Source organism: Dendronephthya gigantea, unplaced genomic scaffold (genome assembly GCF_004324835.1).
Source record: "Dendronephthya gigantea isolate DGI-Jeju-01 unplaced genomic scaffold, DenGig_1.0 000623F, whole genome shotgun sequence".
NCBI classification, from domain to species: Eukaryota; Metazoa; Cnidaria; class Anthozoa; order Malacalcyonacea; family Nephtheidae; genus Dendronephthya; species Dendronephthya gigantea.
This window is the reverse complement of record NW_021163633.1, coordinates 1-24,774: the sequence shown is the minus strand read 5'-3', so window position 1 is coordinate 24,774 and position 24,774 is coordinate 1. Positions and strand designations below refer to the sequence as shown.

Genomic DNA, 24,774 nt, shown 5'->3' with positions numbered 1-24,774 from the left:
ACAGAATTCTAGAAGGCCTAGTACCCTGGAAATATGTCGAATAGTTGGATGTTGTTCGTTGACAAGCTGTTGGCATTCTTTGCGAATTGCCTGTATCTTGGCTTCGGGCAGAATGAAAAACATTTGTACAGAGTCGATCAGAAGACCGAGAAACTGAATCTTTTGGGTTGGGATTAACATCGATTTGTCGTAATTTATTAGGAATCCTAGAGACTTTAGAAGTTGAATCGTTATTTGTTTGTGTTGATTGAGGGCAGCTACAGAAGGAGCCATTAACAGAATATCGTCCAAGTAAATTATCAGACGAATATTCTGACCTCGTAGCCAAGCCACTACTGGTTTCAGTAATTTTGTAAAGACTCTTGGAGCTACATTCAGGCCGAATGGCATTGCCTGGAACTGGTAGGACTCGTTTCTCCATATGAAGCGAAGGAATCTTTGTGACCTGATGAATAGGAACCGTCAGATAGGCGTCTGTCAAATCGATATTTATCATGTAATCGCCCGGGTAAAGAAGGGATTTTAACGTGGAGAGATTTTCCATTTTGAAATGAGTTGTTTCGATAAAAGCATTTAGTGGACTTAGGTCCAGAACCGGGCGGTAACCCCCGTTTTTCTTTTGAACTAAAAATAGACGATGATAAAAGGCGTGCTTGTCGAACTGCACTCGAGTTATAGCATTTTTGTTTAGTAAACATTGTACCTCTTGGTCTACTAGACAAGGGTTTAGAGTTCCCGAGCAAGGGATTTTTAACTGAAACGGTTGAGTTTGAAACACAATTTTGTAGCCTAAAACGATGGCTAAAATACTTGGATCTAACGTTACTTTCTGCCAATTGGCATAAAAAAAAACGGAGGCGTCCCGTCAGTGGGACGTGTTGTTGACGTTGTTGCCGCGAAATGGCTGTTGTCGATTTCCTTGCTGGCGAAATCTGCCTCTCGCTGATCAGCGAGAATATCTGTTCACCCCGAACGAAGGTTGACGAAATTTTTCGTTTTTGAATACTTCTGAGAGGTATTAACGCTTGCAGAACTCTGAGATTGTATCGAGCTTGGCGATAGCGAGATTCTTTTGCAAGTTTCTCGAAATATCCGCGCTATCGGCGGCAAGCTTATTTATGTCATTCCCAAATAATGAAGTACCCGCATTGGGAAAAGACGCTTCCGCCAGGGAGACCCTACGCGGGTTTATAGCGTATAAAATTTTTGAGCGGCGTAGGACGGATACCGAATTTGACGCGTTGCCTAAAAGGCAAAGAGATTTTTCAATCATGTTCAAAATATCGTCGTGAGATATTGATTGTTTGCTTTCAAGCATATCGTGCAGGACTGCCAAGGGGGCTGCAGCATTCAAAACATGACGCTGAACTTTGGACAATTCCTTGTCACGATTTTCAGCAGTCTTTTTATAGTTTGCAGAAATCTGATCTGCTAATGACTTGTCTAATTTTGGTGTTATAAATACCTCCATGTCCGGAAGTGCAGTTTCTTCAAGAATTGTGAAAATTTGTGAGGATGACAAACTTTCTTAAAGGTTTCAGTGGGTGCCCAACTAGGCCAATCCGCGGTTGGATTAAACAGTTGACCTCTTTCTGTGTTGTTGTGATGAGGCGGGCTTTTTCCGCCAATTTTATGAGGCGACATAGTCGCTTCTTCGTTGTTGATTGCATTTATATGCATAGGGTTGAGCGATTTGCTCGTTGTGGGGCCATCTTTGTGGCCATTCGGGTCGTCCAGATTGATTGGACTTGTGGTGCCCAAAGCTTGATCTGCTGGGGCTAACACAGATATATTATCTGCACAATCTGAGACTTCGTTTTCGGAAGGATGTAAACAACCCACAGAGTTGTCCTGTTCGGGCATGTTGTCGACCTTCGAAAAGTCCATTCGGTTCTCTTGATTGGTCTCCAAAACGACCAAGCAATCGTCTAAATGCCCCAAAGTGGAGGAAATTTGTGTTATCTTGTCTAAGATTTCATTTAGAACCGGTGAACCATTATGATCCCGACTGTCGCTCGCGCGTGATTTCTTCGAGCGGTGGCGTGATTTTGAGCGAGAATTTGAGGCTTCAGGACTTCGAGACCGAGACCTTTTTGACGAGCTCATCGTTAACTTATCAAAAATTACACGATACACCCACCAAGGTAGAAAAAAGTAACAAACCTGTTACTAAAAAACGCTTTTACTTACCTTGGCTAAAAAAAGGACTGTGTGACTCCGACCACGAAAGAAAAAAGTCGAAGGGGTATGCGGGGGGGCCTACTTTATGCAAGGGGCCTCTTTCCCGCACTTTTTTCTTCAGCCCCAGTGCTTTTTATGCGTGGCTCCGACACGGAATGACTTCGTCATACCAATTGTATTCCATACATTTCGACCGGAGAGTGTGAAGTATAATCACTCTAGAGGGACTTTTTTTTATTTCCATTGATCTAAAACCCCGTAACTAAGGCCTAAGTCGGTTGCTAAGTAAGGAGGATAAACAACTAGGTATGGTCCTTATGATGCAAAATAAACATAATTTATGATGCAAATAATATAGTTTGATGCTGATTCTAGCTTTGCTATGGTTCAAAGAGTAATAATACAACATGTCTGAAAAATATCAAAATTCTGGAAAAAAAAAATTTTTTCAGGATTATTCTACCTTAAAAAACGTGTAGGTACGAAATTGACAATAACGACTCTGAAAGGGAATATAGGATTAAAAGGAAATATAGGATCATCGCTGGTATTATTAAAGAGTTTTTTCTGCGTCAATTTTACAAATGCATGGCTACAAACCGTAATTGTAAAATTTAATTTCACATTAACGTAACTCTATTTAATTGTATTTTTAACTGTTGTTATCGTTAAGAAAATCAGTACTAGACAACTGATTTCTCAGTCCGCCAAATACAGTTATCGTTATGGCAATTTATGGCTCAACGACGATCTTTATAAACACAGCGTGGTCTTTGATGTATTCACGAGAACGTAGAGTTGAATGTTTGATAAAGCTCGTCCCCACTTCATTCTCGCGTTGTCTTGGTCTTAAACTCTTTTTCGCCTTCTGGGACCATAATGTGTTTAACGTTTTGTCTTTGTGCAATATCATCTTGCTGATCAACAAGAATAAACGTAGTTTTCTTTGTGAAAGGCCAAGGAAGAGTTCCATCACGATCACCTTTCACTAATGTTAGGTAAATTCCCATGTATCCTGATCTGTCACGCGACCTTCGTTCAGATAAAACCAAGACTTTCAATTTGTAACCATGGCTAGAAAAAAATGGTTCACTCTCCAGATCACCACAATCGTTGTCGGATATTGCTCTAGCAAGCTTCCTTGTGAAGTTTGCTATTTTCCAAGTATATGCTGGTTCAGCCTCCTGTAAAGGCACCTTGGACAAGGATGGAGCATGGGCAGTTGCTAAGATCTCATGCCGAAGAATTCTTACGTCTTCGTCATGCTAAAATGAAACAAAAAATATATGGTTACCGCCATTTTTTGGTTTTAAGATATGTAATAAGATAATAATAACACAATAGATGGGAATAATGCGCTTTAATATGCTTGCATATTAGGGGAAAAGTACCTATAATTTATTTAAATAATAATAAATAAAGAGAATTTATCAGTGGTAATTATGAAATTTAAGGCCAAGAGCTTAGATACCATGTTGCATCAATTCTTTGCAATTCATAATAATTATTCCCAATAAAACCACTACTCTTGCAATGAAGAATAATATAATTAACTAAATGTTGTAACTATTGCTCCATATAAAAGTTAAACTTAACCTTCAGGTCCTTCAATTTCCCACTTTTCATTCACTAATATTATTGAAATATTCATGCAAAACAAAATATGCAATTTTAACTCAAAAATTGTGACAAAAAACTGACCTTTAAATGGATCTGTTTCAAATCATTTTCATATTGGAATATGAACAAGAAAATGTTGATCTTTTGAAAAAACTACCAAAGTAGCACTGTTCCCCCAGACTGGAAAAAAGTTCACTTACATTGTACCAACAACATGTTTTATGCTGCTAATGCTTGTACAGCCTGCTAAAAAACCAGGTCCCTCATCGCTTATGTTGAAGTAAACTTGAATTGATAATGAACTATTTTTGGAGCACGCAGAGCACACATAGTCATGGCATTATTAACTGAGTTATGAATTATGATGTTAAAAGCGGTTCATGAGTCAGATGTTATTACAGTTTTTAAAGCTGCCTTTGAACTATATACTCTGAAAACTGGCCTGTCTTCTTCGTCATCCCTCTCGGAAGATTTCGTCCGAGTGTTAATTCAAATTTTTCAAAGTTTTCTTAACATCTTAATTTATGTTGGGTCAATCAAATTTAAACAATTTATTCAGAGAGCTTTTTACTATTTTTTATTTTTCAACACTTTCCATGCACAATAAACAATGCCCTTATCATATTTATATGAAGCAAACATGAACAAAACACCTGACAATTTTTGGCAAAATAATTCTTACTTGGCTTAAGAAAGTTACACACTTACACTGACCTTTTCCTGAACCCTCTTCAACTCAGTTTCATGCTGAAATAATAAAAAATAATAAATATAATAAATATAATAAAATAAAAATAATATAGATATAGATAGATAGATATAGATATAAATGTGATACAAACCATCATCATATTTGTGTATTATATATACATACATTTCTTCCAAATGTTCTTATAATTACCTTCAATTTCAGTTCTTTAATATCTTCTTCATGCTGTGTAATAAATTTATTTAATATAGTTACTGGTCAAAATATCCCAGACAAATGTACAGTTCTAAATAGCTAATATTTATAATTCCAATAAAAATCACCTTCTTTTCTTGTTTTTCCAAGGTAAAAACTTTCATCATGAGAGTTTCAAGTTTTTTCTCAAGTTTACCAACATCAAGTTGATTGACATTGTCAGCACTGCGGATCAAAAATTTGCAGGCATTTTGATGATTCTATGTTGAAAAAATTGATCATCATATACCATAGGCAGCCCAGACTTTGACTTCCCGTGTGATACTCGCGTGCGCTTACGTTGTTTACTTTGTCTATATATTATGACTTGCGCGTGTGATACTCGCGCACGTGTCGCGCTTACGTTGTTTACTTCGTCTATATATTATGACATAACATATAGACAAAGTAAACAACGTAAGCTCGACACGCGCGCGAGTATCACACGTGCAAGTCAAAGTCTGGGCTGCCTATGCATATACAAGTGATGTTTCCTTTTCTCTTTTTAGTTAACCTATATTTATAGGGTACCAGGGAACAGGCTGGGAGACAATTCCTACACATGTTAATTTGTTAGGAAGTTGACTGTATATACTGTATAACCACCTAGAGTACAATCTGGCTCTAGCATTAATCTTCCCAGCCATATGAGTTGAGATGTCAGTTGCATTTAATTCCCTGTTGTAATGCTTGTTGACGTATGCATTGGAGTAAACTCTAGTTTAGTTGCATAGAGAAAATATGCTACAAGGCATCAGGATAGACACTTCCCCAAATATTTGTCAGTTTCATACCTGTAGTAAAGAGGTTAAACACCCCACCCAGCTACATCCTTCATTACAACAATTTACATCAAGTTGATTGATCATTCTTCTTGCAGCTTGATCTTCAAATATCTATTGTGAAATAACAAGAGAGCATATTAATGTTCTGCTACTTTAAATCATTTCCAATTCCTTTCCTCATCCAACTTATCACCAAAATCTGTAATCCATATATACAAAGAAAATTACCTTGGCACCTGATATGTCAATTCTACATGTAGGGCATCGAGGATCAACCCTATTGAATTTATATAATATATTAATTAGGACATATTTTCAAACAGGCAGGGTTTTCACTGTAGCACTCTACTGTAACACAAGGGTAGATAGCCCGTAGAACTACAAGCATAAGAGGACAAAGCAGATACTACACTTCGACATGGAATATCAATTAACGTAGAAGGTGAGGGCTTTAATTTGCTTTTCCTGCATATAATGTTGTGTACTTTAAGATTATCAAGATACTATACACTATGCAGTAAGCATGAACTCTCGATTAACATATTACTAGATATAGATGTTATACAGTATAATTATCCCGCTTTAATGTGAGCCTTACTTGAGAATATCTTCAATACAGAGCTCACAAAATTGATGTCCGCAATCTCGTATTTGCACAGGGTCTTTTAAAACCTCCAGACATATTGCGCATTCCCAGTAATTTCTGGCCGCATTCTGGTCCTTAAACCACTTCAATGGATGACCAGAATTTCCAATCGTTGCCATCCTTGTGCAAAACACCTAACTGCAAAACATTTCGCTTTAATGAAGTAAAAGTTTGAAACAAAATGATTGATTGCTCAGTCCTTGCAACTTTGTTCTTAAATTCCTGGATACCTTTTGTTTTGAAAGTTGAGATCTCATATAGTCAAATAAGCTGGATTGGCTTTGCATACTGAGATTTTAATCTGAGATTAAAATCAGATTATAGACCCTTTCAATAATACGTCACAACATTATTGTTTTAAATTTAGAAGTTAGAACGATCTTAACCGAAGTTTTACTTTCACGAGCCATGTGAAAAGATACAAAACATCGTTCTTCATCACATGCATGAAATCGAATTCTGTGGAAAATAAAATGTCAAATGTAATGTAGCCAAGGAGCCGTAACACTAAAACGAAGCTACCAGGCCACGAACTCACCCTCGAGTAATGGCTTTTTTCCACACTTATTTGTCAAAATTTATAACGATAATGCTAGGAATCGAACCTACGCTTTGGGGATGCCGGTGCAATGCTCTTGCCACACGCACAAAGCTACAGAAGTAGCTGAGAAGAGCAAAGTTTGTTGGTGCGAAATGGACCATATGTCTAGTAAAACACCAGTAAGCGCCTATTCTGGTCCTGAAACCACTTCAATGGATGACCAGAAACCCAAAATGACCGTTTGTTGTATAGTGCATGACGGAAGAATATTATTCGGAGACAAATCGCCTTGATGATTACAAAGTCAAAGTGGTTAGAAAAAAAGATTAAATTGTTTGCTTGTTGCCTAAATTCCTGGATTTGTGAGCGAATGCAGCTCACTTCCGTTTTATCTGGTCCAGTGATCGGAACTGATAAACTAAATGAGCCAAATCGTGGAATAGTGGAATACACAATTCTGATAGCATGGCCTTCCTAGAACTTTGAGACACCACATTTTGCAAATTCAATATATTATATGAAACTATGAGTAGAATTGCAGAAATATTAAAAGCGAAATATTACCATAACCTTCATACAACAATGTTGTCTTATTTTTCCAGGAATCTGGCAACCCTAGAAGGTAGAACGAAAACGAGGCGCGCATTGTTTTTTATTATTTTTTAAATACAGTACTCAGTAGGCAGTTTTCATTGCTACACAGCAGATTCTAAAAGTCCCCATCAATTGCTGGAAAAAATCCTCTTTTGCAATCAGTACAGTTACATGACAGTTAGGCATTGTATGACATATTACTTATTACATATTACTACTTTAAAATTTCAATATCGACATTAAAATCGTTGTTTTCACTGGTCGACTACAACCATGATGAATAGAGTGCCATTCTTAATGTATCCACGAGTATTTAGAATTGCATGTGTAACAAAATTTTCATATCCACGACCAACATTCTCAACCCCCTGAGGTCTTTCAAAATTTCTCTCTCCTCTTGGGACTATTGATTCCTCGATATCTTGTCTTTGACTCGGGTCATTTTGCTGATCGACAAGGATAAATGTGAAACGCTTTGTAAAAGGCCATGGCAGAAGTGCATCTTGATCTCCCCTCATTAAAACTAAATAAATACCCATGCAGCCGGGGTACCCTCTTGATTCTTGAGCCCCGTTTACACTACAGTCGATTTATCGGCACGGCACGGCTAAAATGCGTACCCGTGCCCAATTTCACTAGTGGTCAGGCTATCAAAACAAAGGCCGGGCGCGGATGAAATGGGCACGGGTACCCATTTTAGCCGTGCCGTGCCAATAAATCGAGCGTAGTGTAAACGGGGCTTTGGTTTAAACTGATTTGAAGCTTCATTTTGTAACCATGTCTTGAGAAAAACGGCTCACTTTCCAAACGACCAATTACGTTTTGTAATATCGCTTGATGATATTTTCTTGCAAAATCTCCTATTCTCCAAGTGTAGGTTACCACACGTTCGTGGTGATTGCTAAAATTGGACGTTGCCAATAGTTGCTGGTTTCCCTGGGAGGCACTCATGATTCTCATGGTATAGACCGTTAGGTTTTCGTTAAATTCCTGCCTAAGTTGGTCCAGATCTTGGTTATGCTAGAGGAAAAAAAGAGTTTAACAATTGACATATGCGTGGCTAAGAATCTTCCTAAATAGACTAGCCTGTATTCTGAAACCTCACTCTCACTCACACTCATAGAATGTGACACTGATCGCGTTCCTCCTGGTCAGTGAGAAAGTCCCATTTCAATCGACAGCGAGAGTTTGAGCAAAATATTCAACATCAAGCTCTCATTACTCCGCCTGCGTATGCGCAGCGGAGGCTTAAAATGCCATGGTTTTTTTTCCTTTTAGTAGTCGTAGTTTTGGGCGACAGAAGTTGGCATTTCTACAGGTGACCCAAAACAACTTCATCTTTGACCGAGAAGCGCTGGGTTACACGGTCCACGGATGAATTATGAACATCAGTTGGCATGCAGGCGGAGTTGTTTCAGTTGAAATACCGCGCTGAATAATTAATACGATTATGATCTCCCACTCAATGAGTGAGGATGTTAGTGAGGGTTTAGAATACAGGCGTAGGATTTATATTTGTATTGACGGTTTAAATGTTTTAACAAATCAACGGTCACAAAGGAGGAAAAAACGTACGATTTTATAACAAACCGAGAAAGCTGGGAAATTATGCAAGTCGTTTCTTTAACCACTAGGCTACAGAGAATATTGCCAGTTGGAGAGAGAAAACTGCGTTTTTAATAGTGTTCGGGTGGGGCGCTTTCAAAGGTGTCACTTAAGGATTATGAAATGTGGCCACTCTTGTTTTGCTTTTATATCGGGTATCCTGCAGCAAGCTTTATAAAATTTGCAGTCACTTTTAAAATCTAAGAAGCGAGTGACAGTTCCGGCTATACATGCTCAATAGTGTATTCTTTATTTGAAACAAAAAACATCATGAAATAATAAAAACAAACTGACCTGTTCTTTCATCTGCCTCATCTCGTTTTCATGTTGCAATGATTGGAGCGCAAGCTTAACAAAAAAACACCTAATATTCATGACATATGCCCCAAGAAAGCCCAAGAGGTATGTGCGTGTGGCTGTACTATTGCGCTGCTATGCCCCTTTATGTGATGCTTAAAATGCTTTTGTTCAACACAGCCTATAAATCATAAACGAAATTGCCGATTCATGCAGAAACAACATTGTTGGAAGCACCAGTCATTAACTGAAACAAATGATCGGCAAAACTTATAACTTTAAATCCAAGTTTTCAGCCCGTGTTAGAAAGACTAGTCTAAATTGCTACTGTTAGACGTTTAGTGTTAAGCTTATAAACAAGTAGATATAACCTTTGGTGCAGACAGACAGTATAATATTTGAATATACGAGATTTTCTGTCTATCTGGAGCAGACAATACTCTGTCTCATCAATGTTATTCATTATTGATAAAGATAGACATTGTGAAACAAGAATGATTTTGACTAATACGCACCTTTAACTTGAATTGCTTCAACTACTTACTTTCAGACTTTTCATTCTACGAAAGATGGTAATAATTTGTATACATACTTTTTTACTATTTAAAACAATGACATGATGAATGACAGAAATGCATATATTTAAAAAAAAAGCGTTGGTACGAAATTGACAAAAACGCCTCTGAATAAGGGCTTGTTTACATGGAGCAAGTTATCCCGGCTAGGCGAGGTGAAAACTGCATATGAAAGACTAATCAGGTTAAGCATTTGATGTGTTGCGCATTTTACCTCGCCTAGCCGGGATAAGCTCGATGTAAACAGGCCCTAAGAGTGTATGATTGTATAGGTTTCCTCGCTGGTAAAGAGTTCAGAATTTTTTTCTGCGTAGATGTTACAAATCCCTATTTTTTGGGAGTCGCCACATACTCGTTTTATTTTACACTATTGCCTCCTAGGGAATATTAAAAGAACAGATTTTTTTGTGATTTTTGTGGTTTTGATGCCTCGTATTCTACCAGAAAATTTGAAGATTCTATACGCGTCATACATTTACTTTTCGAGTTGCGTCTGAAATTGCGTGACAAGGCTCCTCCAAAATAAAAATAATTTATAAAAACATATATTCTTCAGACTCAGATACTCAACGTATCACAATGTGTCAATTTTTTTCCCTTTCTAGAAGCGTCCTGAATACAATACCATGGTGTTGGAGACAGACGTCTCTGTATATAGTTGTCAAGGCAACGTAATGGGATATATATGTAACGGGTGTGATGTAAAATGTGTGTAATCAATCTAGAATCTAGAGAGAAGTACTGTTGTGTGTGGGTGACAATATAGTTCTTTAAAAAACCTAAGTTTTGGTTTGTGATTAGTCGGGGATTACAGTCCTCGGAGGCGGACATTCTCGACAATGGCTACAAACCGTAATTGTAACATTTATAATCTAACATTAACTTAACTCTAACTATAACTGAATATCTAACTGTTGTTATGCTCAAGAAATTCAGTACTAGACAACTACAGCAAATAGAGTGATCGTTATAGCCTTATGGATCTACCAGGATCTTGATGTACACAGCGTGGTCTCTGATGTATTGACGAGAACGTAGAGTTGAATGTTTAATAAACTCTTTCGTCCCCCAACCCTCATTCTCGCGTTGTCTTGGTCTTTTAAACTCTTTTTCGCCCAATGGGATTAAAATGTATTCAACGTTTTGTCTTTGCGCTATGTCATCTTGCTGATCAACAAGAATAAACGTAATTTTCTTTGTGAAAGGCCAAGGAAGAGTTCCATCACGATCACCTTTCACTAACATCAGGTAAATTCCCATGTATCCTGATCTGCCACGCGGACCTTCGTTCAAATTAACTTCGATTTTCATTTTGTAACCATGGCTAGAAAAAAATGGTTCACTCTGCAGATCACCATAATCGTTGTCGGATATTGCTCTAGCAAGCTTCCTTGTGACGTTTGCTATCTTCCAAGTATATGCTGGTTCAGGTTCTTGCAAAGGCACCTGGGATAAGGATGGAGCATGCGCAGTTGCCAGGATCTCATGCCGAAGAATTCTCACGTCTTCGTCATGCTAAAATAAAGCAAAAAATGTACATGATTACTGCCATTTTTTGGTTTTATGATATGTAAAAGACAATAACACCATGTTGCATCATTGTGAACTAAGAAATTCATGTTGCAATTCATAATAATTATTTCCAATAAAACCACTATTCTTGCAATAAAGAATAATATAACTAAATGTTGTAACTATTGCTCCATATAAAGGTAAACTTAACCTTCAACTTCAAGTCTCATATTTTTCACACTTTTCATTCTGTAAAATTATTGAAATGTTTATGTAAAACACTAAAATAGCAATTTTAACTCAAAAATTGTGACAAAAAACTGACCTTCAAATGGATCTGTTTCAAATCATTTTCATACTGGAATATGAACAAGAAAATGTTGATCTCATCTATTGAAAAAACTACCAAAGTAGCACTTATACACCAGACTGGAAAAAAGTTAACTTTCTTTGCACCAAATTCACAACACGTTTTTGCAATTAAGTAGCTTTCTAAGTTGGACATAAATCATTCAAGTTTATGCTGCTTGTACAGCCTGCTAAACATGCAGGTTCCTCATCCTTATGTTAAAGCATGGATAATAAATCAGTCTTTTAACTATCCATGGTTGAAGTAAAGGTAAATTGATAATGAACTATTTTTGAAGCAGGCACAGCACCTATAATCATAGCATTATTTAATTCAAATTCAAAGATTTCTCACATCTTAATTTATGTTGCATCAATCATTATTCTGAGAGGCTTTTATCATTTTTTATTTTTCAGTACCTTCCATGCATATGCAATAAACAATACGATTATTATAAACATAAACAAAACACCTGACAATTTTTGGCTATCAATTGCAAAATATTTCTTACTTGGGCTTAAGAAAGTTACACTGACCTTTTCCTGAACTTGCTTCAACTCAGTTTCATGCTGAAGTGATTAAAAAAAAGTAATGAAAAAAAAATACCTGGAAATAATATATATAAATACGTAAATATCGATCATGTGATTATACTGCATAATTATGTAAAATAGGAAATCGTTCCACATCTGTCTTAAATGCCACAATTAGGCAAACAATATATATGTAGGTTAGATATAGGCATGCATAAATGTGATACAAAGCATTGTCATATTTGTGTATTATATGCTAAATAAATTATGATACATTTCTTCCACATGTTCTTATAATTACCTTCAATTTCAGTTCTTTAATATCTTCTTCATGCTGTGCATATAATAAATTTATTTAATATGTTAATAGTCAAAAATATCCCAGACATATGTACAGTTCTAACAATTCCAGCTATATTTTTGATATAATGTTGACCAATGAAAATCACCTTTTTTTCTTGTTTCTCCAAGGTAAAAACTTTCATCATGAGAGTTTCAAGTTTTTTCTCAAGTTTGCCAACATCAAGTTGATTGACATTGTCAGCACTGCGGATCAAAAATTTGCAGGCATTTTGATGATCCTGAGTGTTGAACAAATTGATCATCATATACAAGTAATGTTTTCTGTTCTCTTTTTAGTTAACCTTATTTTATATAGGGGACCAGGGGACAGGCTTGAAAACAATTCCCACATCATGCAATGAGTACTGTATAACCACATAGAGTACAATCTAGCTGTTTCTAGGAATCCTCCCGCCATATGAGTTGAGATGTCAGCTGTTGTATTTTCCCTATTGTAATGCTGGGTTACGTATGCATTGGAGTAACTTCTAGTTTAATACAGTAGTTGCATAGAGAAAATATGCTTCAATAGGCATCAGGATAGATCGACATTTCCCCAAATATTTGTCAGTTGTCATACCTGTAGTAAAGAGGTTAAACACCCCACCCAGCTACATCCTTCATTACAACAATTTACATCAAGTTGATTGATCATTCTTCTTGCAGCTTGATCTTCAAATATCTATTGTGAAATAAAAATAGAGAGCATATTAACATTTCCAATTCTTTTCCTCATCCAACTTATCACCAAAATCTTCTCAATCCATGTATACAAACAAAATTACCTTGGCACCTGATATATCAATTCTACATGTAGGGCATCGAGCATCAACCCTATTGAATTTATATAATATATTAATTAGGACATATTTTCAAACAGGCAGGGTTTTCACTGTAACACAAGGGTAGATATAGACCGTAGAACTACAAGCATAAGAGGACAAAGCAGGTATTACACTTCGATCAACATGAAATATAAATTTACGTAGGTGAGGGCTTTTGCTTTAGATGACATGTTATACAGCATAATTATTCGGCTTTAATGTGAGCCTTACTTGAGAATATCTTCAATACAGAGCTCACAAAATTGATGTCCGCAATCTCGTATTTGCACAGGGTCTTTTAAAACCTCAAGACATATTGCACATTCCCACAAATTTCTGGCCGCATTCTGGTCCTTAAACCATTTCAATGGATGACCAGAATTTCCAATCGTTGCCATTGTGGTGGAAGAATATTATTTGGGAAACAAACCGCTTTGATAACACCGAAACCAAAAGCGGTTTGAACTTTGAATCAAAAATTAGATGACTTGCTTTTCTTTGCAATTTTGTTGCGTTGAATGCTTGCCTTTAAAATTTCCGGAATTGTCAACAAATGCTAATCACTTCCGTTTTACCTGGAATCCTGAGATCGGAACACCACAGGTGGAATACAATTCTCATCGCATGGCCTTCCCAGAACTTTGCATTTCAAACCCCAGATTTTTGCGAATTCAATATATTAGTTGATAAGGTCACACGTTAGAATTACAGAATTACTCAATATTCTACATATATCTATAATTATGACTTGTGGATGTCTAAACTCTTATTTAGATCCAAATTCCTCCATCCATTCTGCATACTTCTTAATATCTGCTTCTGAGACGGACTTGGAAACTTTCTTCAAAGCTTCTTTGAAATCGTCCATATTGACTGGCAGATCCAGCTCCTCTTTGGGCAGATTTCGGATCTGTTCCGGAGTGAGACCTTGGATACGTCTTCTCATTGACATCATCGATGCGTCCCTGGAAAAATGAAGAAAATGCAACTATAGCCTGCTCCAAAGAGAAGTGGAATTCGTTCCAATCCCCACCTACGGGGACCCAATTATGGCATACTTTACCTGCAGACATTAGTAATATCAGCACCACTATAACCATCCATGCTCTCGGCAACTTCCTCGAGGACAACATTTTCAGCAAGTGCGACATCACGGAGGCATATTTTCAACAGTTCAAGTCTCCCCTTGGCTAGATAAGAGAGACGTCAGATTGAGCATATTATGGGCAGGTATTGGTACATTAAACCGGTAAATATTTTCTAATTGTATTACAGAAGGGGATCAATGCTTTAATGAGTCATCAAATGTTCCTAAACGAGACTAATTTTGTGTCGACAGAATTCCCAGTTATGGACGTTTAAGAGAGGTAACGCGGGGGCTTAGGCTTAGTGGTACAGTGAGGACTGTATTTCTCTAGCTCTTAAACTTTGTCAACCTGTTGGCAGTGGAATGTATATTCGTTTTTCCAAACGTCTTCGTAAGGCTTCGTCTAAGTCCCAAGGAAAGTTCGTCGCTGCTAGGACCATCACCAGTTTCCCATCAGCAGAAGTGGCTCCGTCCACGCCTAGCGAGAAAATTAGAGCATTTCTTTTCAAGACGAGAATCTTGGAGCAAATTTTGTCAGTGCAATGCAAAGACAGCAAGTGACGCATATAACCCGAAAGTCATAAAATCGGTCATTCTTACCGTCCATTTGCACGAGAAGTTCCGACTTCACCCGACGACTGGCTTCGTGTTCATTCTCTGTACCGCGTCGACTGCAAATCGAGTCTATTTCATCGATAAACACTGTACTAGGAGCATAAAACCTCGCCTTAAAAAGTAAAAACCAAAATAAACAGGGTATAAACTACACAGATTTAGCACAAGAACCAAGAACAATGTTTCTCTCAACTGGGCAGAATTCAACAACTGGATTTATCTGTTTGTGTCTACTTAACTTTGTAACAGGCATTGCATGGAAGTTAAGCATGGGAATTTTGCTCTGGAGAACAGCTTACCATTTCAAAAAGTAACCTCACAAGTTTTTCAGATTCTCCGCGATATTTTGATGTCAAAGTTGACGAGGAAACATTGAAGAAGGTTGTGCCACATTCTGTTGCTACGGCTTTTGCCAGCATTGTTTTACCAGTTCCTGGAGGTCCCACCATACACACACCCTAGGTTAGAAACATAAAAATATAGTCATCTCTCCTTGAGCACCAATAGCTAATCTAGGGCAGTGTCCATGTGGAGCTTCAAAAACACTGACTTTATTAAAATGTTTAATACCATTATGGTCAATAATGGTTTAATGGTATATTGGTCATTACCTTCCATGGTCGTCGTAGTCCAGTAAAATACTGTGGCATCAACAATGGCAAGACAACAGCTTCTTCTAGAAGTCGTTTTGCTTCATCCAGTTCTGCAATGTCTGACCTATAATTAAGATTATTTAAAATCCACAATTCTGCACAATTGTTAATTTATGTTACAGGAGTTATTTAGGCCATACCAATGGACATTTGGATTCCTTTGTAAAATATCTCTTTCCAATCCCTCAACAAGATCCTTGTCGTAGCCAGACGAATCAAATTTCTTTTCATCTTCTGAATCTTTTGACTCTGGTTTCTCTTCATCCTGGAATGCAAGTTAGGTCAAATTGGAATTGAAGTTCTTGGACAAGTATCCATCTTAAGTTCAAGCAAATCTAAATGACTGGGGCCGGTTGTATCAAGCCCGTTTAGCTTAAACGGTGGTTAAGTTCAAAATAGAAAGCAAGTCTATCGTTTTATTCAACAAGCGAACTAAATGTTTTTTACCTTAATACAAAGATACTATTTACAACTACATATTCAGTGGACAATATTCAAGTTGACTCATTCAAGAGAGATGTAAGCGTGTTATTTAATTTTGACTTATCCACCGTTTAAGCTAAACGGGCTTGATACAACCAACCCCTGCAGATGACTCCCACTGGAAGTTCAATAATGTTACCTTCTTTCCACGTCCACCACCACGATTGTCCCTCTCGTTCCTTGAGGGATTTTTGGATGCTGCGGGGGCTCCACGTCCACGTTCTGGTGGTTTGGCCTCAGACCTGCGGGAATTAGAAGGCTTCCGGGCAGCGGGTTTCGACACAGCCTGTTCTTCTCTTCTTACTGGTCTCGGAGCTGGCCTCACATTCCTGGAAATGTTATCAGTATATCATTTCAGGGAAGAAAAATGTCATGGAGTATATGACTCATATTATGCAATAAATATTCCCACCTTTTCTCTCGTTCAACAGGAGTGGGTGGAGGCCAGACCTCTGGATCTCTTGTCGGCTCTTCATATCCCCCTGCCCCACCATAATGGCGTGGGGTTGGGTCTTTCTTGAAATTGTTCAATGTTTTGTTCATGTCATTAACTTGTTCATATTCTTGTGCAAGCTCTTGACGAATCTTAAATTTTAAACGAGATAAAAATTTAAACGAAGTGGATATTTGCAATGTCCAGATCTTACTAAGCAGCAGCTGAAATTCCCTATTTCTCAAAGAGGATAAACACAAACAATCTCTTCTACCTGATGCCATTTCTGCTTGCGTACAGGATCAACAATTCCCACAACGTACTTCTGTATCTGTTGTAAAACTCCTTGAAAATAAACCAACGATGTATCGTAGTTACCAAGCAAGGCATATTCACGCGCCATTTTCACATTTTCTACTATTTCGTCCATGGTAAACGAATGTAAACAACCGCTAGACAATGCTATCGTGCTGGTTCAAGAAAAAGTACAGTTGTATTGGCGACAAAATTATTTTAAAACCGAAAATGAGGTTCAAAATATATAAACTCTTTGCAAACGAAAACAATTCAACGGTTCACCCGATTCGAGCCATCGCTCGGTTAGGGCGGAAAACTGTCAAGATTTTAAACAGGCAAAGTTTTCTATTTCAATAAATTAAATTTTGAACGGTTCATTTCAACCATAAATATCATGCAGTTTTACATTATTTTTATTACTACGGATATCTTTTTAGCATTGTTGGGTGCAAAAATGAATTTTTATAATTCATTTACGCTGACGGTTGGTAGCCGCCAAAAATGTCGCTGGTAGTAGTGAATTATAAATAAATTTTAAAATATGCAAATAGATCAGGTATCTTCTCAAAAAAGCTTAAAACATAAATAGCTAACGATTTAAAATCGACATAATACTGTACCAAAAGATCAAAAACAATAAATTGTATTTATTCCGCTATTTATTCGATGAGCATGTTTGACATCAGGGAAACTTACACCACGTTTCTCAAAAACTGCTGAGCAATTATGAGCCTTCATGCAATATTTTCAAAATTTTGGTGGAAATTTTAAAATATTAAAAAAGAAGGTTTGTGCAGTCAAAATTTCGGAAATGTAAATAATTTGAACAACATATAGCAGAGTAAAGTAAGCTAATTTATGAAATGTAAAGCACCACTTTGGGTTTGCCAGAGCCCAGAGGTCCTACTTCCAAAATCTAAAAAATGTAGATATTAAAATCTTTCATTTCTAAACTTTTATAGGATGCCAACTGCAGGCAGAGCTAGTGCAAGCGAGGAGATAGAGAGTACATGTTACTTTCCCTGCACAGAAATAGTCAATGTCGTTGAGTTCAGTCCTTATCAGAACACTTCAAGATTGATCGCATATGGTGGAGATAACCGGATATGTGTTGGATCCTGTTTGTTTGACGATGAAAATTTACAGGATTTCCAATTTGAACACCAGGTTGATATATTACATGGTGCACGAGTGGAGGCCATCTCTTGGTCACCTCAGAGCTCGATTGACCAATACCCTGGGTTGTTGAGGTAAATTAAGACCGTATGTGGTGGAAGTTTGACTAATACATCCAACTTACCAAGCCTAGATTATAGTCTATTAATATATCTCATGTTTTAAAATTCCTCGGGGTATTCCTAGTTTTACCTTGATGTTAAATATTAATGTTGTTAATCATTATCCCTATATTGTACATGTTAGATTTTGTACTGCTGGTGGAGATAAAAAGTTAAGATGTTTTTCTGTTGATCTGAAAAATAACTCCACAGTTCAAATGTTGGATGGTCATGAAAGTTACATAAATGATTGTGTTTTCAATCCAATACAAGGCAGCGCCATTGCAAGTGTTGGTGGTATGTACATATATCATTAAAAAATATTGGTCTATTGAGGACCAAGGGAGTCAAAAATGCCATTTGAAAATGCAAAGTTCTAAAATTGTTTACTCTAGCAGCTGTATATTTGCAAAATTAGGGTGAAAGTAATGAATCGAATGAAAATTCCACAATTTTTACCCTAATTCTGCAAATACAAATCCTTTGCTATAGACTAGTTTAAGTCAAATAAACTTTTATTATGGGTAAGTAAACTATCAGTAAATTGTAATTGGATATCCTCATTCCATGCAATAGTGCCAGTAATTAGTAATCAAACTAATGCATTGTAGGTTGACATCATACAGGGTATACTGAATAAGGATGAGAATGCGCTCTTTTCCAGCCATTCTCTAAAAAACAATAATGAACAAATATTTTCCCGCATTTTTACAGTAATAATTGAGCGTACACTTTCCCCCGTTATTTTCTAGAGAATAATAATGAGCGTAGGCTTTTTCCCGCCATTTTCAAAAAAATAATAATGAGCAAATATTTTCCCGCCATTTTCTACAGAATAATAATCAATGAATAATAATGATCGTACACTTTTTCCTCGCCATTTTCTAGAAAATAACAATAAGCAAACATTTTCCCGCTATTTCATACAGAATAATAATGAGTGTATGCTTTTTTCTCGCCATTTTTTACAAAATAATGTACGCCAGTGAGCAAAATAATGGCTTTATGTACGGAAGCAATTGTTTATATAAGCATTAATTTGCAAGTGTTTATAAAATTTTCATCAGGTGAAGCGAAAAGAGTAGTTTGGGTACATTTTACAGCACAACGCGAATAAATAAATATGCCTTATATGAAAACCCTGGCTACGAGGCATCGGGCAGTTAGCGCTATGCAAAATAACAGAAATCGACCAAGAAGCATGTATTTTATGACTAAATTAAACTACTATTTTTTCTCCATATCAGTGGCAATTAAGTTATGAAAATTTGGCCATTTGTGACAAGGTTTCAGAACTGATGCTGCTATACGCATCAAGCATGTGCATTCTGGCACTTCCGGGGCCTTTAACCGCTGGATCTTTAACAGCCAGTTCAGCTGCGATTCCAAACACGCTCAATGCGCATGCACAACTTTTCATCACGTGATCGACGTCTGTTGAATCGCCTAAACAAACAAATGCCGCCATAACAGCTGTCAATGCACACCCTGCTGCGGTGATCTTCGTCAGCACTGGATGGCCATTCGACACTGTGATCACCCTGCTGCCATCAGTCACGAAGTCGTCTTTTCCAGTTACCACGACAACACAGTGACACTCAAGGGCAAGGGCCTTGGCAGACCCAAGGGCGTGGTCGGAACTCTGGCTACTGTCAACCCCTTTTTGAGCACCATCTAGAAAATATAACACAGCGTTAGACAAAATCTTGATCGGGAAAAGGAGAATGGAGTCCAAATACACAGTTCAACTATTAAGTTGCATAAGTTATCCGTACCTGATGATTGAACATCGAGTCTTTTGCAAACACTTTTGGCCAGAGCCATAATCTCAGAAGGATTGCCTCTAATCACTATGGGTTTATAAGAAAGAGCCAGTTCGGTCGCAGTCTTTGTCCGCAAGCTGGTGGCACCCACGCCTACTGGATCCAACACCCATGGTTTCCCTAGTTCACGTGCCTTGGCTGCAACCTTGTGCATGGACCTGATCCACGGGACAGAGAGTGTTCCAATATTGATCAGCAATGCTGAGGCCAAACCAATAAACTCTTCTACTTCCTCTTCAGCTAGAAATGAATGCTTCATATCAGTAGGTTTTAACGTTTCTCTAAAGTGTTATACCGCTCTTAAGTCAGTGGGTTGTACGTGAAGAATTATCGTTTTATCTCAGTCTGACCCTAAAACAAGATTGTCAAGAGGAATTGTTGGGGATCCTACGCCTGAGCCTATGAGAATATGACAATAACAATGAATATGCAAATAAAAAAATCAGATAAAAAAATCAATAACAATCGAAAACGTGAATCTAAACAATACCATTGCTACGGGCAGAAAAACGCGAAACGTCTAATTTGGTCTCCAAATGGTTAATTACACGTTGATAACAGCGACCCGATGAAGACTTTTTGAATCTCCTGAAGCGCTTAAAGGGGGGATTATTTGTATGTCACGTGCAAAAAATACTGATGAACGTTTGAGCATCTTAGAGTCTCCATCCTCCCTCACCCTCAAGTAGTCAAACTTTAAGACCATGTCTGTTCAAGTTTTATTCTGAGCCAATATCTGATATTATATCCGGTATTGCTCATGTAGAAGTTACTATATGTTTAAACGATGCATTGAATGTACTTTCTAATCTGTGGTTAGCGCGAGTAACAGTTAAATATCGGATTAGAACTTTATAATTGCAACCTGGTCCTCCAGAACCTTTCCTTAAATATGCATTCCCTGCTACAATAATTGCACTCGATCCAAGTTTCGCTCAGTTTGGATCTTGATCATCCAGTGAGTATTAAGAGATCAGTGTAAGGCTCAAAACAGCGGGGACGACTTTAAGGATGTTTTATTTTGTAAGTGGAAGTTGGGTCATAGTTCGCTGTGTGTTGTTGTTTGTTCCACTTTCTCATTACTGGCGATTGTCGGTCGAAAGTCGAAGGAAGTCACCTGAGAAACAATTTGTGCTCATACCGGGTTACTGGTTAGTAAAAGTTTCACATTAATATCCCAGTTACAATATAGCTACCAGCCTAACAAGTATGCAATCATGTCCGATATATGATTTCACACCCGAAACTAATCTTTAGCAGTTAAATATGCCGTGATTGGGGCCCGCCACATGCAAGAAATACCACTTAAATTGTGACAAAGACATAGAAATTTCGACACCACACGTTAATATTGTGTAATCTTAGGACAAGTCGTGTAGCGTATCACTCACCGTGTGCCATTGCGGGTGATGCTCCTATTGCAAGAAGAGTGTTTGCCATGATATCCATAGACACGTAGTTTGTAAGGCATTGAACCAGCGGACTGTCTGTTCTTAGCTTCTGAAGTAGGCCGGCACATTCATCACAAGAGACTGAGATTGGTTTGTTGTGATGTGTTGACCGAGACATGTTTCTGTGTAAGGGAAGTATAGCGCTGCTAAGGTATAGCTTTTATACATTTGTTGATGTATGTTGCAAGGCTGCAAGCGGAAGTAGATCTTAAGTGCACGAAGCACTCCCCCCTGAACTGCTAAGGACGCATCGCAACGTCAGCTTGAGATTTTTTTCATCAGATATGAAACTGACCTTTGTCCCTCTCAAGCTCAAGTTCAAGAGAAATCTCCATACAAAAAGATGCAACACATGATTTTTCATTGAACCTTTCTAGGACAGAAATCTTCTAGTCTACGCATAGACGGAATATGGTGGAACAGCGCCAAATTCCGTGTTCTATAATTATTTATCCCCAGAATCTGGGGGACGCTGTGTGATTGGCTACATATTTATTTAGGAAGCCTGATTGTCTACTCACGATCAACAAAGCTTTGATTGGTTTAGAGTGGAATAATAAAAATATTTTTCGACAAATACCTAGTTCAAAGACGGAGCAAAGAAGACTTTGTGTTTGAGCTTAACAGCTTGCCATTTGTTGTTGACTACCTCCTTCGCTCTCCCGATAATCTCTTTACAAAGGATACACTCGTGAGTACTCGACATTGGCATTTACATTGCAAATTGTTAATGAAGATCAAAAAGACGATAAGGTTTTTGTTGCAGACTCAAAGGAAGATCGACGAACATGTGAATTGTGAAATTTGATCATAAATGTTTCGTGCATAAAATACGAAAATTAATTACTAATTTCAATTTACGTCACATTTTGCATAAATTACAGTACACAAAATTTGGCTCTGATACGCAGACCCTCTTTTTCCCCGCCTTTCTATTTCGGGCATGGGTCTGCGGCGCAGGCTAAAATCTTCTGGCCATGACCATGATGAAATAACAAGTTTATGTTTATAATTTTGGTCCATTTCAGCCATCAGTAAATAACAACACCCCGTGCGAAGTAAATGGAGAGGCTCCCCCCGGATACAATCACAGAACGGGAAATTACTAGTTTCCAAGAAGATGGGGCTATTTGTTTACGAGCTGTGTTCTGTCAGAAATGGGTTGATCTCTTGAGGAAGGGAATAGAGCACAATCGCCTCCATCCATCCGAAAAGACAAAACGCAAGGGTCACTCTCCTCTGTTTTTTCACGACTACGACAACTGGGAAGACATTCCGGAATACAAGGAATTTCTTCTCCACTCCCCAGTTGCAGAGGTAGCGGGACGACTTTCCCGGTCTGCGGTAAGGCAAATTGCCTCTTCTTTATGCAAGGGTGTAGACTTACCTTTTATATTAGGGAACTTTGAAATTGGTTTAAATTTTGCGCATGGACAACATGGTTGATAAATTGATTTTTATTAAAAGTCATAACATTACAATAACCCGTTGTCATCCAGCATATCTTTGAGTTTACTCTATCTTCGTGTCATAATCCCCGCTTGAGGTTTCCAGCGACCAAACCTGCCACATTTAACTAAATATTCTATAATCGATGAGTTATCTGACCGACGTTGTCAATTTTCCCAGAAAATCGCGCTGTATTCCAATCACGTTATCGTGAAAGACAGCGGGTCGACGGTGGAAACACCATGGCACCAAGATCAGGCTTACTACGAAGTCGATGGACAACAGGAAAGTATTGTTTGAAAAGACTTTGACCATGGAACACGAAACGATACATAACAGAATAGCTTGTTTTGCAATAATATTACTGGCAAGCATGAATGAATCAGTTTGTCCTCTTTTTAGTTGCATTCACGTAGTGTTTTGGCTGAAGTTTTTGAGATTACTGTTGAAGTATCGCTACTGGAGTATATAAGAATTGAGATATATACCAGAGTATTGAATGGCTTTGCATTCGTAGAAAAAGTCCAACAAAATGCACCTATGATCAGCTTGTTGCATCTGCATATATTGCTGCGTGATTCATGAAAAACCATCTGCATAACAGATCCTCCACCACACCTTCATTCATTTTCTCTGAAACCTAAACGTGTTGTGTGTGACACATACTTATGAAGACAATTTTGTTATCATAGGTATGTTCCGTGTGGCTTGCTGTCGACCCAGTCACAGAGCACACGTGTCTCCGTCTTGTGAAAGGTTCTCACAAATCACCTAACTATTTTAAACCGGTTCACTTTAACGGCCCTCTGTTCAGCCCCTACGAAATCAAACCTGGAAAAGAAGAGCAAGCGAAAGAGTTTCTGTCGCCAGATTTTGATGGAAACGACCAATACCAAATCCTATCCTGGAATATGGAGGTGGGTTCCCTATGGAAACATTGAAACATCCTTTTCGCCTTCAAAAATCATCCGTTCAGATGTCTCCATCACACATGCTAGAGTATAATTATACTTCTCACTAAGAAAGTTTTTATCCACATTTCCTGTGATTGACGTTAATTTTGCACACGAACTTGTGCGGTTATTACACTCGGTTTTAGAAAGATACGGCTGATCGCTATTCTTTGTATTTTAGCCCGGAGACTGCATTGTTTTTCACATGAAAACGGTTCACAGTGCTCATGGTAACAACCTACAAACGCCACGTCGAGCCTTCTCCACAAGATGGCTTGGTGACGACGCGGTCAAGGGTGAACGACCGTGGATGAATTTGCCACCAAGCACTCAGATGAATGGTTTAGTAAAAGGAGATAAACTCGTCGATTCTGGATCATTCCCCGTTGTTTGGAACGCGTAATGGAAATTTTTGCTGATTTCTGATCAATGGTTAATGGATTTGCTGTTTTGACTCATTCAGAACGGTTTTAAACGGGCTGGCCTTTTAACATAATATAGAGAAAAGAAAGCCTAAAAGGATAAAAAATCCTATACTAAAGGCTGTTAGAAGCCTAGAAAGGAGCGGTGCAATATTTCTTCACAACACAGCGAGGTCTCCTCACATGAAAAGTATTCTGATTCAAGGGGCATTAATTTTGACAGACAGATCCGTCAAGGATAACAAAGCGTGTACTTTAGGTGTTCACTTTAATAGTTTACCGAACCAATAATTAACATGAACAGTTTTCTGTACTTAGCATTTTCTGTACATTAAATGGAACAACAACTGCATTTGCTTCTCATTTACTGCGCATGCGTGTCCTATCAACCGGCACAGCTTGTACCAACCTATTCTGTATGACGTCAACCCGATTTTGATCAGCTTGAAGACTAATTACTTGGATGGGGGGCAGTCTATTATTG

General features: G+C 37.9%; 6 protein-coding genes and 1 long non-coding RNA gene across 7 annotated transcripts; 2 read left to right on the top strand and 5 right to left on the bottom strand.

The window, feature by feature from the left end:
- Positions 1–3,008: 3,008 nt before the first annotated feature.
- Positions 3,009–4,954, bottom strand: LOC114544033 (TNF receptor-associated factor 1-like). The gene is made up of 5 exons (XM_028562787.1): positions 4,834–4,954; positions 4,703–4,735; positions 4,516–4,548; positions 3,883–3,915; positions 3,009–3,446 (listed from the first exon to the last, which is right to left on the bottom strand). Exons 1-5 carry the CDS (start codon positions 4,870–4,872, stop codon positions 3,009–3,011), a joined length of 576 nt encoding a protein of 191 aa, XP_028418588.1. The 5' UTR covers positions 4,873–4,954.
- Positions 4,851–6,394, bottom strand: LOC114544036 (TNF receptor-associated factor 2-like). The gene is made up of 4 exons (XM_028562790.1): positions 6,128–6,394; positions 5,758–5,806; positions 5,539–5,640; positions 4,851–4,930 (listed from the first exon to the last, which is right to left on the bottom strand). The coding sequence occupies exons 1-4, from the start codon at positions 6,292–6,294 to the stop codon at positions 4,925–4,927; spliced, it is 324 nt and encodes a 107-aa protein (XP_028418591.1). The 5' UTR covers positions 6,295–6,394; the 3' UTR covers positions 4,851–4,924.
- Positions 6,395–10,762: 4,368 nt separating this feature from the next.
- LOC114544038 (TNF receptor-associated factor 2-like) lies at positions 10,763–13,857 on the bottom strand. Its single transcript, XM_028562792.1, has 8 exons — positions 13,579–13,857; positions 13,309–13,357; positions 13,104–13,205; positions 12,631–12,762; positions 12,483–12,515; positions 12,185–12,217; positions 11,625–11,657; positions 10,763–11,302 (listed from the first exon to the last, which is right to left on the bottom strand). The coding sequence occupies exons 1-8, from the start codon at positions 13,743–13,745 to the stop codon at positions 10,763–10,765; spliced, it is 1,089 nt and encodes a 362-aa protein (XP_028418593.1). The 5' UTR covers positions 13,746–13,857.
- A 186-nt stretch (positions 13,858–14,043) lies between these two features.
- LOC114544034 (katanin p60 ATPase-containing subunit A1-like) lies at positions 14,044–17,184 on the bottom strand. Its single transcript, XM_028562788.1, has 10 exons — positions 16,893–17,184; positions 16,598–16,770; positions 16,325–16,514; positions 15,843–15,967; positions 15,661–15,766; positions 15,349–15,507; positions 15,035–15,161; positions 14,784–14,912; positions 14,411–14,537; positions 14,044–14,312 (listed from the first exon to the last, which is right to left on the bottom strand). Exons 1-10 carry the CDS (start codon positions 17,046–17,048, stop codon positions 14,114–14,116), a joined length of 1,491 nt encoding a protein of 496 aa, XP_028418589.1. The 5' UTR covers positions 17,049–17,184; the 3' UTR covers positions 14,044–14,113.
- Positions 17,185–17,697: 513 nt separating this feature from the next.
- LOC114544039 lies at positions 17,698–18,492 on the top strand. The gene is made up of 3 exons (XR_003690273.1): positions 17,698–17,761; positions 17,878–18,165; positions 18,338–18,492. It is a non-coding gene; the product is annotated as an uncharacterized LOC114544039 (long non-coding RNA).
- Positions 18,493–19,450: 958 nt separating this feature from the next.
- LOC114544037 (hydroxyethylthiazole kinase-like) lies at positions 19,451–21,788 on the bottom strand. The gene is made up of 3 exons (XM_028562791.1): positions 21,407–21,788; positions 19,968–20,255; positions 19,451–19,866 (listed from the first exon to the last, which is right to left on the bottom strand). Exons 1-3 carry the CDS (start codon positions 21,582–21,584, stop codon positions 19,451–19,453), a joined length of 882 nt encoding a protein of 293 aa, XP_028418592.1. The 5' UTR covers positions 21,585–21,788.
- Positions 21,789–22,503: 715 nt separating this feature from the next.
- On the top strand, positions 22,504–24,630 carry LOC114544035. Its single transcript, XM_028562789.1, has 4 exons — positions 22,504–22,810; positions 23,096–23,200; positions 23,608–23,832; positions 24,050–24,630. The coding sequence occupies exons 1-4, from the start codon at positions 22,529–22,531 to the stop codon at positions 24,269–24,271; spliced, it is 834 nt and encodes a 277-aa protein (XP_028418590.1). The 5' UTR covers positions 22,504–22,528; the 3' UTR covers positions 24,272–24,630.
- The last annotated feature ends 144 nt before the right edge of the window (positions 24,631–24,774 follow it).

What these genes read in the sequence shown, in the direction of transcription:
- LOC114544037 (XM_028562791.1), bottom strand. Translation starts at nt 21,584, where the DNA reads ATGTCTCGGTCAACACATCACAACAAACCAATCTCAGTCTCTTGTGAT. An exon ending in ATCACCCGCAATGGCACACG is followed by an intron (nt 20,256 to 21,406) that starts GTGAGTGATACG and finishes ATTCATTTCTAG; the next exon opens with CTGAAGAGGAAGTAGAAGAG. An exon ending in ACTCGATGTTCAATCATCAG is followed by an intron (nt 19,867 to 19,967) that starts GTACGGATAACT and finishes TATATTTTCTAG; the next exon opens with ATGGTGCTCAAAAAGGGGTT.
- LOC114544038 (XM_028562792.1), bottom strand. Translation starts at nt 13,745, where the DNA reads ATGGCAACGATTGGAAATTCTGGTCATCCATTGAAATGGTTTAAGGAC. An exon ending in TTAAAGAACTGAAATTGAAG is followed by an intron (nt 12,218 to 12,482) that starts GTAATTATAAGA and finishes TAATCACTTCAG; the next exon opens with CATGAAACTGAGTTGAAGCA. An exon ending in TGAAACAGATCCATTTGAAG is followed by an intron (nt 11,303 to 11,624) that starts GTCAGTTTTTTG and finishes GCTTTATTTTAG; the next exon opens with CATGACGAAGACGTGAGAAT.
- LOC114544036 (XM_028562790.1), bottom strand. Translation starts at nt 6,294, where the DNA reads ATGGCAACGATTGGAAATTCTGGTCATCCATTGAAGTGGTTTAAGGAC. An exon ending in TGTATTGAAGATATTCTCAA is followed by an intron (nt 5,807 to 6,127) that starts GTAAGGCTCACA and finishes TAAATTCAATAG; the next exon opens with GGTTGATCCTCGATGCCCTA. An exon ending in TTGACATATCAGGTGCCAAG is followed by an intron (nt 5,641 to 5,757) that starts GTAATTTTCTTT and finishes ATTTCACAATAG; the next exon opens with ATATTTGAAGATCAAGCTGC.
- LOC114544033 (XM_028562787.1), bottom strand. Translation starts at nt 4,872, where the DNA reads ATGATGAAAGTTTTTACCTTGGAAAAACAAGAAAAGAAG. An exon ending in TGGAAAAACAAGAAAAGAAG is followed by an intron (nt 4,736 to 4,833) that starts GTGATTTTTATT and finishes TTTATTACACAG; the next exon opens with CATGAAGAAGATATTAAAGA. An exon ending in TGAAACAGATCCATTTAAAG is followed by an intron (nt 3,447 to 3,882) that starts GTCAGTTTTTTG and finishes GTTTCATTTTAG; the next exon opens with CATGACGAAGACGTAAGAAT.
- LOC114544034 (XM_028562788.1), bottom strand. Translation starts at nt 17,048, where the DNA reads ATGGACGAAATAGTAGAAAATGTGAAAATGGCGCGTGAATATGCCTTG. An exon ending in GCAAGCAGAAATGGCATCAG is followed by an intron (nt 16,771 to 16,892) that starts GTAGAAGAGATT and finishes TTAAAATTTAAG; the next exon opens with ATTCGTCAAGAGCTTGCACA. An exon ending in GATATTACTAATGTCTGCAG is followed by an intron (nt 14,313 to 14,410) that starts GTAAAGTATGCC and finishes TCATTTTTCCAG; the next exon opens with GGACGCATCGATGATGTCAA.
- LOC114544035 (XM_028562789.1), top strand. Translation starts at nt 22,529, where the DNA reads ATGGAGAGGCTCCCCCCGGATACAATCACAGAACGGGAAATTACTAGT. An exon ending in ACGAAGTCGATGGACAACAG is followed by an intron (nt 23,201 to 23,607) that starts GAAAGTATTGTT and finishes TTGTTATCATAG; the next exon opens with GTATGTTCCGTGTGGCTTGC. An exon ending in TCCTATCCTGGAATATGGAG is followed by an intron (nt 23,833 to 24,049) that starts GTGGGTTCCCTA and finishes TTTGTATTTTAG; the next exon opens with CCCGGAGACTGCATTGTTTT.